Source organism: Chenopodium quinoa, unplaced genomic scaffold (genome assembly GCF_001683475.1).
Source record: "Chenopodium quinoa cultivar QQ74 unplaced genomic scaffold, ASM168347v1, whole genome shotgun sequence".
Lineage (NCBI taxonomy): Eukaryota > Viridiplantae > Streptophyta > Magnoliopsida > Caryophyllales > Amaranthaceae > Chenopodium > Chenopodium quinoa.
In genome coordinates this window covers 951206-962916 of record NW_018743391.1, presented here as the reverse complement: position 1 = coordinate 962916, position 11711 = coordinate 951206, and the positions used below count along the sequence as shown (strand labels likewise).

At 32.8% G+C, this 11711-nt stretch overlaps 1 protein-coding gene across 1 annotated transcript; it reads right to left on the bottom strand.

The window, feature by feature from the left end:
* Positions 1–2401: 2401 nt before the first annotated feature.
* On the bottom strand, positions 2402–7349 carry LOC110738650 (wall-associated receptor kinase 2-like). Its single transcript, XM_021919042.1, has 3 exons — positions 5849–7349; positions 5170–5352; positions 2402–2602 (listed from the first exon to the last, which is right to left on the bottom strand). Exons 1-3 carry the CDS (start codon positions 6474–6476, stop codon positions 2544–2546), a joined length of 870 nt encoding a protein of 289 aa, XP_021774734.1. The 5' UTR covers positions 6477–7349; the 3' UTR covers positions 2402–2543.
* Between the last annotated feature and the right edge of the window lie 4362 nt (positions 7350–11711).

Below are 11711 nucleotides of genomic sequence, written 5' to 3'. Positions count from 1 at the left end.
AAGTTACGACTTTATGAGTAACTTAGAATGTATTTAGCATATATTCTCTAATGATTGTATACATCTTTATTTAGCTAGTGAATATCTACAATAATAAAGAGATGCACCCTCCGTCCCATAATATCATTCTTGTTTGTGTTTTTTCACGGTATTTAAGAAATAGGTTGAGAAAGTGGATAAACATTAATAAAAGTAAAAAAAAAACACAATTATAGACAAAAGTTAGAAAGAGAAAGTGGAAAAAAGTACTAGGCATGTGCAAAATTCAAAAGTAAATTAGGAAGTATAATAAATAAAATTAAAAAAATAAGGGTATAATACATACTATAACAAAAAAAAAAAACATTATTTTGGTTCCCCAAAATATGAAAACAGGAATTATATTATGGGATGGAGGGAGTATACAATAATTAGAGAATATATGCTAAATATATTTTTACACTTAGAAATGAGCAAGTAGCTATAATTAGTCTATGCATGTAACTATGTAAGGAGTCTTATGTAGGGCTGTACACCGGTCCAAAATCGGACCTGACCCGGACCTGAATCAACAGGTCCGGTTCTGGTCCAGACCTGAAAAATTAGGTCCGATCCGGGTTTGGATCTGAATAGATCGAATTATTAATTTGTTCAGTTTTTTTTTTCAAATAAAAAACTTGTTGGACCTATTTATGAACCTGTTTAGACCCGTTTATGGACCTATTTAGACTTGATATGGACATGTTAGAACCTGTTTAGACCTGTTGGGATCTGTTAAATAAATAAAAAAAAAAAGCAGTTATACGATTTCAGGTCCGTACCTGAAAATTCCGGGTTTTACCCGGACCTGACCTGGCCTGAAACTTGGAATCATGGATTTTTAAGGACCAAGATCGGACCTAAATTCACTGGTCCGGTTCCTGTCCGATCCGGTCCAATTCAGGTCCAGGCCAATGAGTGTACACCGTTAGTCATATGTATTATATCGAAATATTGACTATTGAACTTCTCATAATAACTCATTTGCACAAGCACATAACTACACAAGTGACACACACAAAAAGTTATTAGTTTCATATATAATCTCTATATATTCTTCTTTGCGCGGCAAATAGGGCTATCAAAAGCTGACATGACACGATAACCCGACACGAAATAAGCGGGTTTGGGTCAAGTATTCTCAACCCGTTTACATAATTGGGTCGACACGAACCCGACACGAAATTAAACGGGTTAGGTTTGGGTTGAAATTTTCAACTCGAAATCGACACGCATAACCTATTTATATAACTGGGTTGAACGACAACCCGCTAACCTGAACCCGACACGCTTAATCTATTAATTAAGTAGTAAAAAAAAGAACAAAATTTTTATTCTAAACTTGTAATTTTGTAAATTGCCTTGGCACCATGTATACATTTAGGTAATTTTTGGCGGTTAATTTGGAGGATAAAATAGATTTCAACTTTTGTAAATTAAAATTTTGCTGTTAATTTGGGACAATTTTTATATATGGTTGTGCTACTAAAGCAGCCAACTTTAAATTCCTACAGTACTTTTGCTAAAATTAATAACTTTAAACTCTTGTAGTATTTTAAGTTTGAAATTGAATATTATAGTTTATTACATATTATATGGGTATGTAAAAGGTTACACGGGTAACCCGTTTAATAAGTGGGTTAGGTTTGGGTCAAGGGTTTTCAACCCGTTTAATAAATGGGTTAGGTTTGGGTCAAGGGTTTTTCAAGCCGTTTAACATCCACACGAACACGAACCCGACACGACACGACCCGTTTGACAGCCCTAGCGGCAAACATCATATTCTTAGTAGAAATAATTTATAAAGGAGTATGCAATGTAACTATATACCAATATTATATATTAATAAGGTGGTTCAAATTGAATTTAAGGTGATTTAAATTGGGTCAAGTCTATAATATGTTTTAGATTGAGTTTGAAATGGGTCAGGAACAAGTTAAATTTGGGTCGGGTCAACAACAAGTCGAGTTGATTTCGGGTCGAATTAGTAACAATTTAGGTTGAGTTTAAGTCTGGTTAATATCAGGTTGGGTTGAAATTCAAGTCGGGTTAGTAACATGTCAACTTTAATTTTGACAACTCCATAAATAACATTCAAACTTTTTTCTCTACTTAATAATAAATTAAATAAATTTGAATACTTTCTTGGCTTAGGCTGTTTTTATTTAAACTTTTCCAACAATAATGTTAGTTGCAACTCTGATCTTGATCTAGCTTTGATACATAAAATTAAGACGCTAGATTATTGATTCTAGATTACTTCATATTGTATGATAAAGAGCACAAATGACAAGCTTAAATTAGCTTGTAAACTCTGCTATTATTCAATCAGACAATCAGAACATATATAGTTAAACAAGGGATGTACAAGAAGATAGTGGGATATTAACCTATCTTATACCTTGCATACATACACTTTTATAACTGTTTAAATAATATAGATGTAGCTCAAACTTTTTCTAACATTAGGTAGAGTATCTTTCCCAAATTCTATTTTTTATCCTTAAGTAAACCATTATTGTAGGTCAAGCGTAATGATCATCTCCCATCATCCAAAGGCACCAACTGCACAACTCTGCTTTGGCTGCTCGAAGAGTAGTTCATGCCGTCGTTTTCATAGCCGCCATTGTTGGAAACGTAGAAAATAACAATGAAATTAAACTTCTCTTTTAACTCGATTTCAATTCACTCTTGGAAACGTAGATTTTATTATGTACACATCCATTTTTATGGTGAAATAATATATGGTAATATAGTATATACATATATTATTGTTTCATTGTAATGTTAACACTTATTAATTGCATGATATCTGAGGCAACATGAAATGATGTAAGTTGGGGCAACAAGGATGAATGGCCATTATTAATTGAATAATCACTCAACAATTCAAGTGAGTAAGTGACCATTAAGATATTTTAAGAGGGTGTTTAGTATGAGTACTAGAAATGAGTGGAAAAGAATCATTATTTATCTCTCACCTTTTTATTTGTTTGGTTTAACTATGAAAAGTAATCTCTTAAACCTAAATGTACATTCCTTAGTAAGGTAATTGTTACCTTAGATTTTAGAGATAACAAATGGGTCAAAACTATTACGTACTTAAACCATTATCAAGTAATGGTACTTTTAACCTAAAGTGGGTAAGTCGTGGTATATAAGCAGATTAATTGTGGACTTGTAATGAGCATATATCTGTAAAAACATTTACCAAAATGAAAAAATGATACTCTTATTGCATTGTTTTAAACTATCTTTTAGGTGCACTGTTGACCATTAATTAATATCTTTAATTACAAAATTTGATGAGAATAGGAGGGAAACAAATTTGTTGACCCCGTCAATGAAGGAATTTGGGAAGAATTGAACATACTAGTAGAAAAGAAGAAAAATCAACGGAGAAATTGACTAGAATTGATATCGATATATAAACAGCCAATAAAGGAGGAAAGTTGCGTAAACATCAGATCGAAGAATGTAGGGCCATAAATGAATGATTTTAGATGCAATGGAAAATACTACGAAGTACTATTGGTTTTATCTTGAACAAAAAAAAAGTACTACGGACCTGTTTACATTTATTGAACTGAACTGAATAAAGATGAAATGAATATTTTATGAGAAAAGAAAATTAGGAGCTGAATTGAACTGATTGAAGCTGAACTTAACTGAGCTGAACTGAAATTAAGCTGAAGTGAACAAGTCGTACGTATTAGTTTTGTCTATACTACGGACCTGTTTACATTTATTGAACTGAACTGATTGGAGCTGAACTAAACTGAATAAAGCTGAAATGAATATTTTATGAGAGAAGAAAATTAGGAGCTGAATTGAACTGATTAAAGCTGAACTTAACTAAGCTGAACTGAAATTAAGCTGAAATAAACAAACCCGTACGTATTAGTTTTATCTAAACTAACGACACGAACTACTTTTTTCCTTTATATATATATATATATATATATATATATATATATATATATATATATTGTCCTTAAGCATGGTCACAGTGGGTTTTTTTTATTTTTTTTTATACAAGTATATTGTCCTTGGGTAAATCATTTATTCATTTGGTTAACCATGAGTCCATGACCAAATGAGGACATAATTGGTTAAAAAAAAAAAAGTGAGGACATAATTTTTTAGTTTTGCTGAGTAATCCTTCTTAACCAATAAATTTTTTATGCCCCAAACTTCTTCCGTTTCTAAGTTATGTTCATGCCTTTTCAAACGTCTAAATTTTGCCCTCAACCTCACTATTTTTTATTAACAATAACCTTTGAGGTTAACAATAACCATTTTTTTTATTATTATTTTATTTTCTGATTTTAATTTTTTTTAAAAGTGTTAAACCAATTAGATTGAAACACGTGTCAAATTAATTAATAATGCCACGACACCATTGTTGATAAAATAACTCAACTTTTGTTAACGGATCGGAAATGGATGTCAAAGGTTATTTTTGATAAAATATTGTGAGGTGGCAGGCACAACTTATAACTTTAAAAATGCATGGGTACAACTTAGAAACCGAAGAACTTGGGGGGCATAGCTTAAAAAAACCCAAAATTTTATTATTACGTGATTAAAGTCCTTTGTTGACCTCATAGATTTTTTATTTTTTTTTTACATAAATTCATCTTTTACTTACTAGATATATATTCAAACTTAAAAACAAATTGAAAGAAAAAAATATATATTTAAATGTTAATGTAATAAAAAAAATTGCTAAAACCTTCTTATAAAACACATGTTTTTTATTTAAAAAATCACCTAATAATTATTTTATTTTATTTATTTATTTTGTTTGTAAGAACACACCTTAATTTTTTTTATTTTTTATTTTATTTTATTTTTTTCCTAATGCCGTATTTCAACCTTGAACCTAATTGTATATCGCCATATCGGTGTTAAGACTTGGTCACGTAAAGGTTACGTGAATCACAAAACCGTACTCTCCTTTAATCCCCCACCCCCTTTTTCCCGCACAGCCTCACCAAAACAACTTCACCGTTACCACCACCACCACCGCGTGCACTGTCTACCACCCTCATCAAGACCACCTCACTGCCTTCACCAACTCAAGTTAATGTGTGCTCAGAAAATTATATATAAGGTGGTTTCATAGGAAAAAAAGTAACTTATACTCACCAAGTATGATTATAGATTCCATTGGCAGTAATACTTTCTTTTGGATTCTAACACAAGGACTTTCCTTTGTGCCATTGCCATTGAAGCTTTGCGGACATTGACAACGATAACTTCCAGGGTTGTTGTGACAATACTCTTGTTTTTCACAATTATGTAAACCATTGTCCGCACACTCATTAATATCTGGATAAATCCAATAAAGAATTAGCTGCAACATACTTTCTTTATCAACTACTCCCTCTGTTTTTAAATACTTGCTCCATTTCTTCATGCGCGGAATTTTAGTAGAAATTAGAGAAAATAATAAAATATAGAGGTAATGGGGTTGGTGGAAGAATAAAAAAATTGTAAAAAGCAAAAGTAGCTAGTGGAGAAATTGAAGGAGAGAGAATATGAAATTAATAAAATATATTATTTGTTGGGTCCACTATGTGAGTAAAATAAATTAAATATTGTGAAAGAGTTCTAAATAAGGAAATGAATCAAGTATTTAATAACGGCCGAAAAAGAAAGTGGAGCAAATATTTAAAAACGGAAGGAGGACCAGGTTATACAGTAATATTAGTGTAAACCAGATGTATACAAAAGTTTTTCTATCAAATATACCAAAGTTACACATAATAATTAACAGAGTTAGTAATTAATTAAAGAATGAAATTGAAAGGATAAGTTAGATCACCTTGACAATCATGAAGGTAGGGATTAATACCCGTGAATCCAGGTTTGCACTCGCAACGGTAACCCCATTGCCCCGGCAAGTCATCAACACACTTGGTGTTACCCTTGCACAACAATTGCTCCCCTTCTGCTTTCGCGCTTTTGCAATCTTTAGTTCCAATTGACCAATCATATACCGCTGGATACAACAACTCGCTGGCATCTTTGTAAAGCGAGACATCTTTTTTTAGAAAAGACTGAATAGTGAAGAGCATTTCATCGGAGTGACTTTGTTGAAGATGATCCTTAGCCACCACAAACGCAACGCTGCACGGGTTGAAATCTACTACATATGTGTGGTTCATGATAGTACCAGCTTTTAATGTAATGTTGGATACTCCGTCTGGAATAGAGGCCTGGCAGCATCCGAGGCCTTCGCATTTACTGCTCACATCTGATTCGCTAAAGCACCCCGTTATACACCCTGACAGAAACTCAGTTGTACTATTCATCATTGTTCCAGAGAACACAGCCATGGTATCGCACCCAATGGCGCCGGCTATGTTTTGGGTTGTCGATAGTGCAAATCTTGTGACACTAATCCACGATGTTGTATTTTGGGTTATCATACCATTTTTATCAAAACACATATATGAAATGTAGTTACTTACCCTGAATTCGCCATCTAGAGTGATTTTTACTACCTTGACACCTCCGTAAGTTGGAAACGAGGGACCCTAGTGTGGTTGCAAGTGATATTGTAGAATACGCCGTCTTTAAGATGATGGTAGTGGCACTTATCCCCTATGCCGAAAGGATAGGGGATGGCAACGTCGCCGCATTTGTCAGGACAATCAGGAAGGGATATTTTTGTGGTAGAAACCGAAGCAACTTCTTGGCATATAGTTTGGTGTGGTAAAGACGACAATATTGCTAAAACGATTAGCAAGAAAGATATACCCCAACCAAATTCCCCTTTCAACATCGTTTTGTGCTTATTTTTGTATCGAAAGCTATGTGATGAACTCATGAAAAAAAAAAGAGAGTGCAATTTCAGTTTAAGAGATAATTTAGTATGGCTTAAAAGCATGTGAGGGGGCAAAGATGAACTAGTTAACCGTCCTTTGCACCGCGTCAACTAAGTCGAGGTCTATGTTCCCTACCCTAATGCTTGAAAGCTAATAATATTGACTTACTTATGGAAATTGCTTTAGACTAAGGCCATGTTTAGTTTACCTTTAAAAAAAAAATTAATATTCACTTAAAATAATATCAGTTCAGTATTATTAGGATTTGTTCGATTCATTTCAGCTCCAATCAGATTAGTTATTTTCAGTAAATCAAAAAAGGCCCGGTAATGAAAATCGGTTCCAAGATCTCTTGAAATCAAGAGTAAAGCTCTAATTACTTGAGATATCCCTTACTCTTGTTGGTAAGAAGTGAAATTTTTTATTATCATTGGTAACATTATAATTTTGTACTTATTAAGTTACAACCCCTTCCCCACCCACCTGGTCACCAGCCCTCTCCTGCATCCCCGCCCCCGGCCGGCAAAGCCAAACCTCCCCCATCCCGATTCCCTGTCAGCAAGTTAATTTGAATTTTTTAAAATTATTTTCCTAATAATTTAAGGGTAATGCTATATGTAGCCCTAAGGGCTATATATAAGCATTTTATATACTCTTGAAATTGTATAAAATTAGGAATTCATGACAAAAAAAAACACGCGTAAATCAGTGTAATTAGTATTTAGATTTTCATGATTTCTTAACTATTTACAATTTTCAAGTGTAAATTTAATGCTTATGTGTAGCCCTAAGGGCTATGTGTATCATTTTCCATAATTTAATTATTAAAAAACATAAACATTGTTGAAGTTTATGTTTAACAAAATTAGATTGAGTGAACTTGTCTTTACTAGGGCTTTTATTTACTTTTTTTTTCCGAATTTTTTCATTTTGTTTTTGTGATTCCATCACTAACTTTTATATGCGGCTTATTATACCGTGTGGCTAACTGCCATAGGTTATGTTGTTGTATGAACGTGCCTAAACAAGAAAATTCAATCATCATGCACATCACGCATCTCGAGAAACCCTAATGTGGCTCAACAAGGCCTAACACGACCCAGAACGGCAAGAAATCCTAATCCTAACCCTAATCAAGTTAGTTAATCCTCTCCTATAAATACTAATCTTCACAGATTAGTGAGGTAATTAATTTTTTCTCGACTCTCTCTCTCTCTACAAACTTTCTCTCTAAACATCGTTGACTGACTTGACGTCGGAGGGGCTTTCTCGGGAACACCCCCCGAGGCAGTTGACTTTCATTGTTTTGTAGGACTCAGTTAGTAGTTAAACCCGGCGAGCGGGCTCCCCCACAACTCAGATCTCGTAATTCTTTTGCGAAAACAGCTGCTATTGTAATAAAGTAAGGTAATCCCATTAAAGTTATAGGATTTACTTAGTAATATAGTTAAATAAAGATTACTCAATAAGTAAAATTTAAAAAAGGGCTAATATATCAATATAATAGGGATAATTTTTTTTGGCAGATAGCCACACGGTTTAATTTGCTCAACCGCACAAAAAACACGCTAATCATCGATCAATAATACCATACAGCAAAAAGCTCATTGATTCCTACTTGATTATGCTAGGTCGATACTCCTTAGGCACCATAGCTCCATTATGTAGCAATTCAACTTCATCGATTGGAATATTGCAACATCATTGTATTTTTGCACTATTTACACACTCCTCTCCATTTACATATTGTGCTTCATACATAACAAAAGGTAAATCTATATAACATCTTGTTAGTTTTGTTTCGGTTTATATATACTACTCCCTCCGTCCCAAAAAGAACGACCTATTTGGGTTGATTACGCGGGTATTAAGGAAGTTAAGTAAAAAAAAGTAAAAGTATATTGGAAAGATAAATTTACATGGGGAGGGTTTTTTTTTGTTCCTTCTAGGGTTTTTCCCTTGGGAAGGTTTTCCTAGCCTCCATTGCTAGGTTTTTTGAGGTTTTCCTTCTCTCTTCTCCCTTTTCTCTCCATCTCTTTTCCTCTTGGTCTCAGTTGTGAATCTTTGTAGGGGCTTCCACTGGTATTTTTACCGGTGGTAAGCCCAAAAAACCTTTCAATTGCTTTCAATAAATAGATCTCATCCTTGTGATGATGATTTTTGTCTTGAGTTTATTTTCTTTTTGTGTTTGTTTTGTGAAAATTGAAGATTTAGGGTTTCATAATCTCTACAAGAATCCGGAGGACCACGTGAGTATTTTCACTCAGACGACTACGCATCAGTGGATTTCAAGCCGAATCAGTGCGAACTCACAGATTGTATTGCTTCAGATGAAATTTTTTATTAAGGCGATTGTTAATCAAATCTACGATGTATTTAGTTTTAAGGTGTGTACTTATATTGAAATTTTTGATTTTTTAGGAATTATATGTAAGTGCCGTTTGGCTATATTTTATTAATGAAATCCCTTTTCTTCTTGTCAAAAAAAAAGATAAATTTACATGGGGTTTCTAAACAAATAGAGAGAGAAAGTAATAAAATAACATGGAAAATGAAATTTTTATATAGGGAAGCTAATTTTGCAGAAATATTGTTGCAAATTGGTGGTGTTTTAATGCAAATGGGTCATTCTTTATGGGACAAAGTTTTGGCCAAATGAGTCGTTCTTTTAGGGAGTATTATTTTATAATCGAAAATTTTCTGACATTTAGCTGTAAAATCAAGAGTTTTAGTAGTCGCATTAGACATAGTTATAATTTAATTATGGGCGCGTATAATATGGGACTCGTACTATGAAATGAAATAAATGACAAAACTGCATAATTGTCAACGCAAGTAGTCGCATGAGTAAACGCAAATAACGAGGAGGGTCTTTCACTCTTTATACACCCCATATGCGTTAAGGTCTTCTCTCGTGCATTGTCTAGCCAAATTTGTAATAGGTTTCATTAATTAATTATCAAAAAGTTGTTGTCCTTTATTTATTTTTCTAGGTATTTTCTTGACAAGTATGCTCTTTTTTTCTTTTTTGTGACTATATAAAAAAGAACGAAAAAAAGAGTGAAAATAACAAAAAGAGTTTATTTTTCTAATTTCTTGACTAGTGTGGTTTTGGGTTTTATTTTTTAATTTTTTATATTTTTTTTATATAATTTTATTGTGACAATGTGACAGTACAAGTATAAGTTGAGAAGTATTCTTTGGGTTTTTGTCCCACTAGGCCACTAAAGCATTCATGGAATCATGGTACTAATATAATAATATTAAACCAGTAAAAAAAAATAGTTTCACAAAAATAATGTAATTCCAGAATGTGTTAAAAAATTTATTTAATTACAACAAAAATAAAGTTAAAATAACAAAGGGTTTAAAGGTTTTTGGTTCGGGTACAACGTAGATTGGACGGTTGGACCCATGAAAGTTGGCTATTTTTTTTTTTTTTTTTTTTTTTTTTAAGATGGTATTGGCTGGTCTTATTCGTTTTGGGTCATTTAGTTGACTACTTGAGTATGCAATTTATTTATAGAAGTACGATTTTATACTATAATCAGTAGTATTACATATGCTTTAGGGGCATGTTAATTTATTACTCAAAATAATTAATGTTACAACTAGCTAATTTGAACTTTCAAGAGCTAAAAGGAAGTGAGTTGTAGAGGTCATGTAATAATTAATGTCACAGTATTCAATTGGCTGTGTTACTTGTGTATGTAATGTTACCTAATAGATATTATCGAAAGATAACATTTGTGACAAATATAGGATTCATTTTGTTTGAGAAAATATTGTTTTGGGTCAAATCAAGGTTCTACATGTTCATATTAGATATCAATTTGTAGATATTTTTACGAAAGATGTTAACGAAAACGTATTTTGAATTTTTGATTAAGTCATAGCGTACGACCTCTTCCCGCTATAATTGTAAGGGTGTGGTAAATATTATAGAACACTATTGGAGGACCCAATCAAGTGGGGACAAGGGGACAATTGTTCTCCATATTTTTAAGAAAAAACAAATATGGAGCAACTATAAACAATTTGTGTGCAGCACAATGAGAAAGAAAAAGATGCGGTGTAGTGGTTAAAGTGTACATTTTCAGTTATTTTTGGAGGTCATGGGTTCAATTCCAAGACTATGTGTTAGAATCACTAGGCGAAAAATGCAATTGGCCACCGGTTGAAAACCCCCCATTGCCACCGGTTTTGAACCGGTGGTCATTTGGGGGGTGGCAATAAATCAGTAAATGGCCACCGGTTTTAGTGGTCATGGCCACCGGTTAACCGGTGGTAATACTAATTATGGCCACCGGTTAACCGGTGGCAATAAAAAAATGGCGCCTTTTTTTAGCTGCTGAAGGTAGACTATTGCCACCGGTTCGAACCGGTAAACCGGTGGCAATAAAAGGATCTTTTTTTTTTTTTTTTTGGCCTGCAATTATTCCTGCAACTGATCCTGCTATAATATTCTGGCATATTATTCCTTAAAATTCTGCCATAATATAATTATTAATAATAATCATAACAAGAATTAAAAATATTTATTTAGACTACTTTTATAATTAAAATCCAAATGCAATACAACAAATTAAATAAAGTGTGATATATAAATAAATACAAACAATACTAATAACCAGACAATATTGTAGTTTAAAAGTTAATAATAAACAAAGTATAAATTCAAAATGATGCCACATTTACAAATTGAAGGTGATGAAAGATGCCAACATGTCTCGAACTTCATTAAGCTCCTTGCTAGTTAACAGATCCCCCTTTTTCACCTTGCAAAACTTGGAATATATACTAAATTATGTTAGAATAAATTAAAAACATTCGCATTTTCATCCAAAATAACCAAAA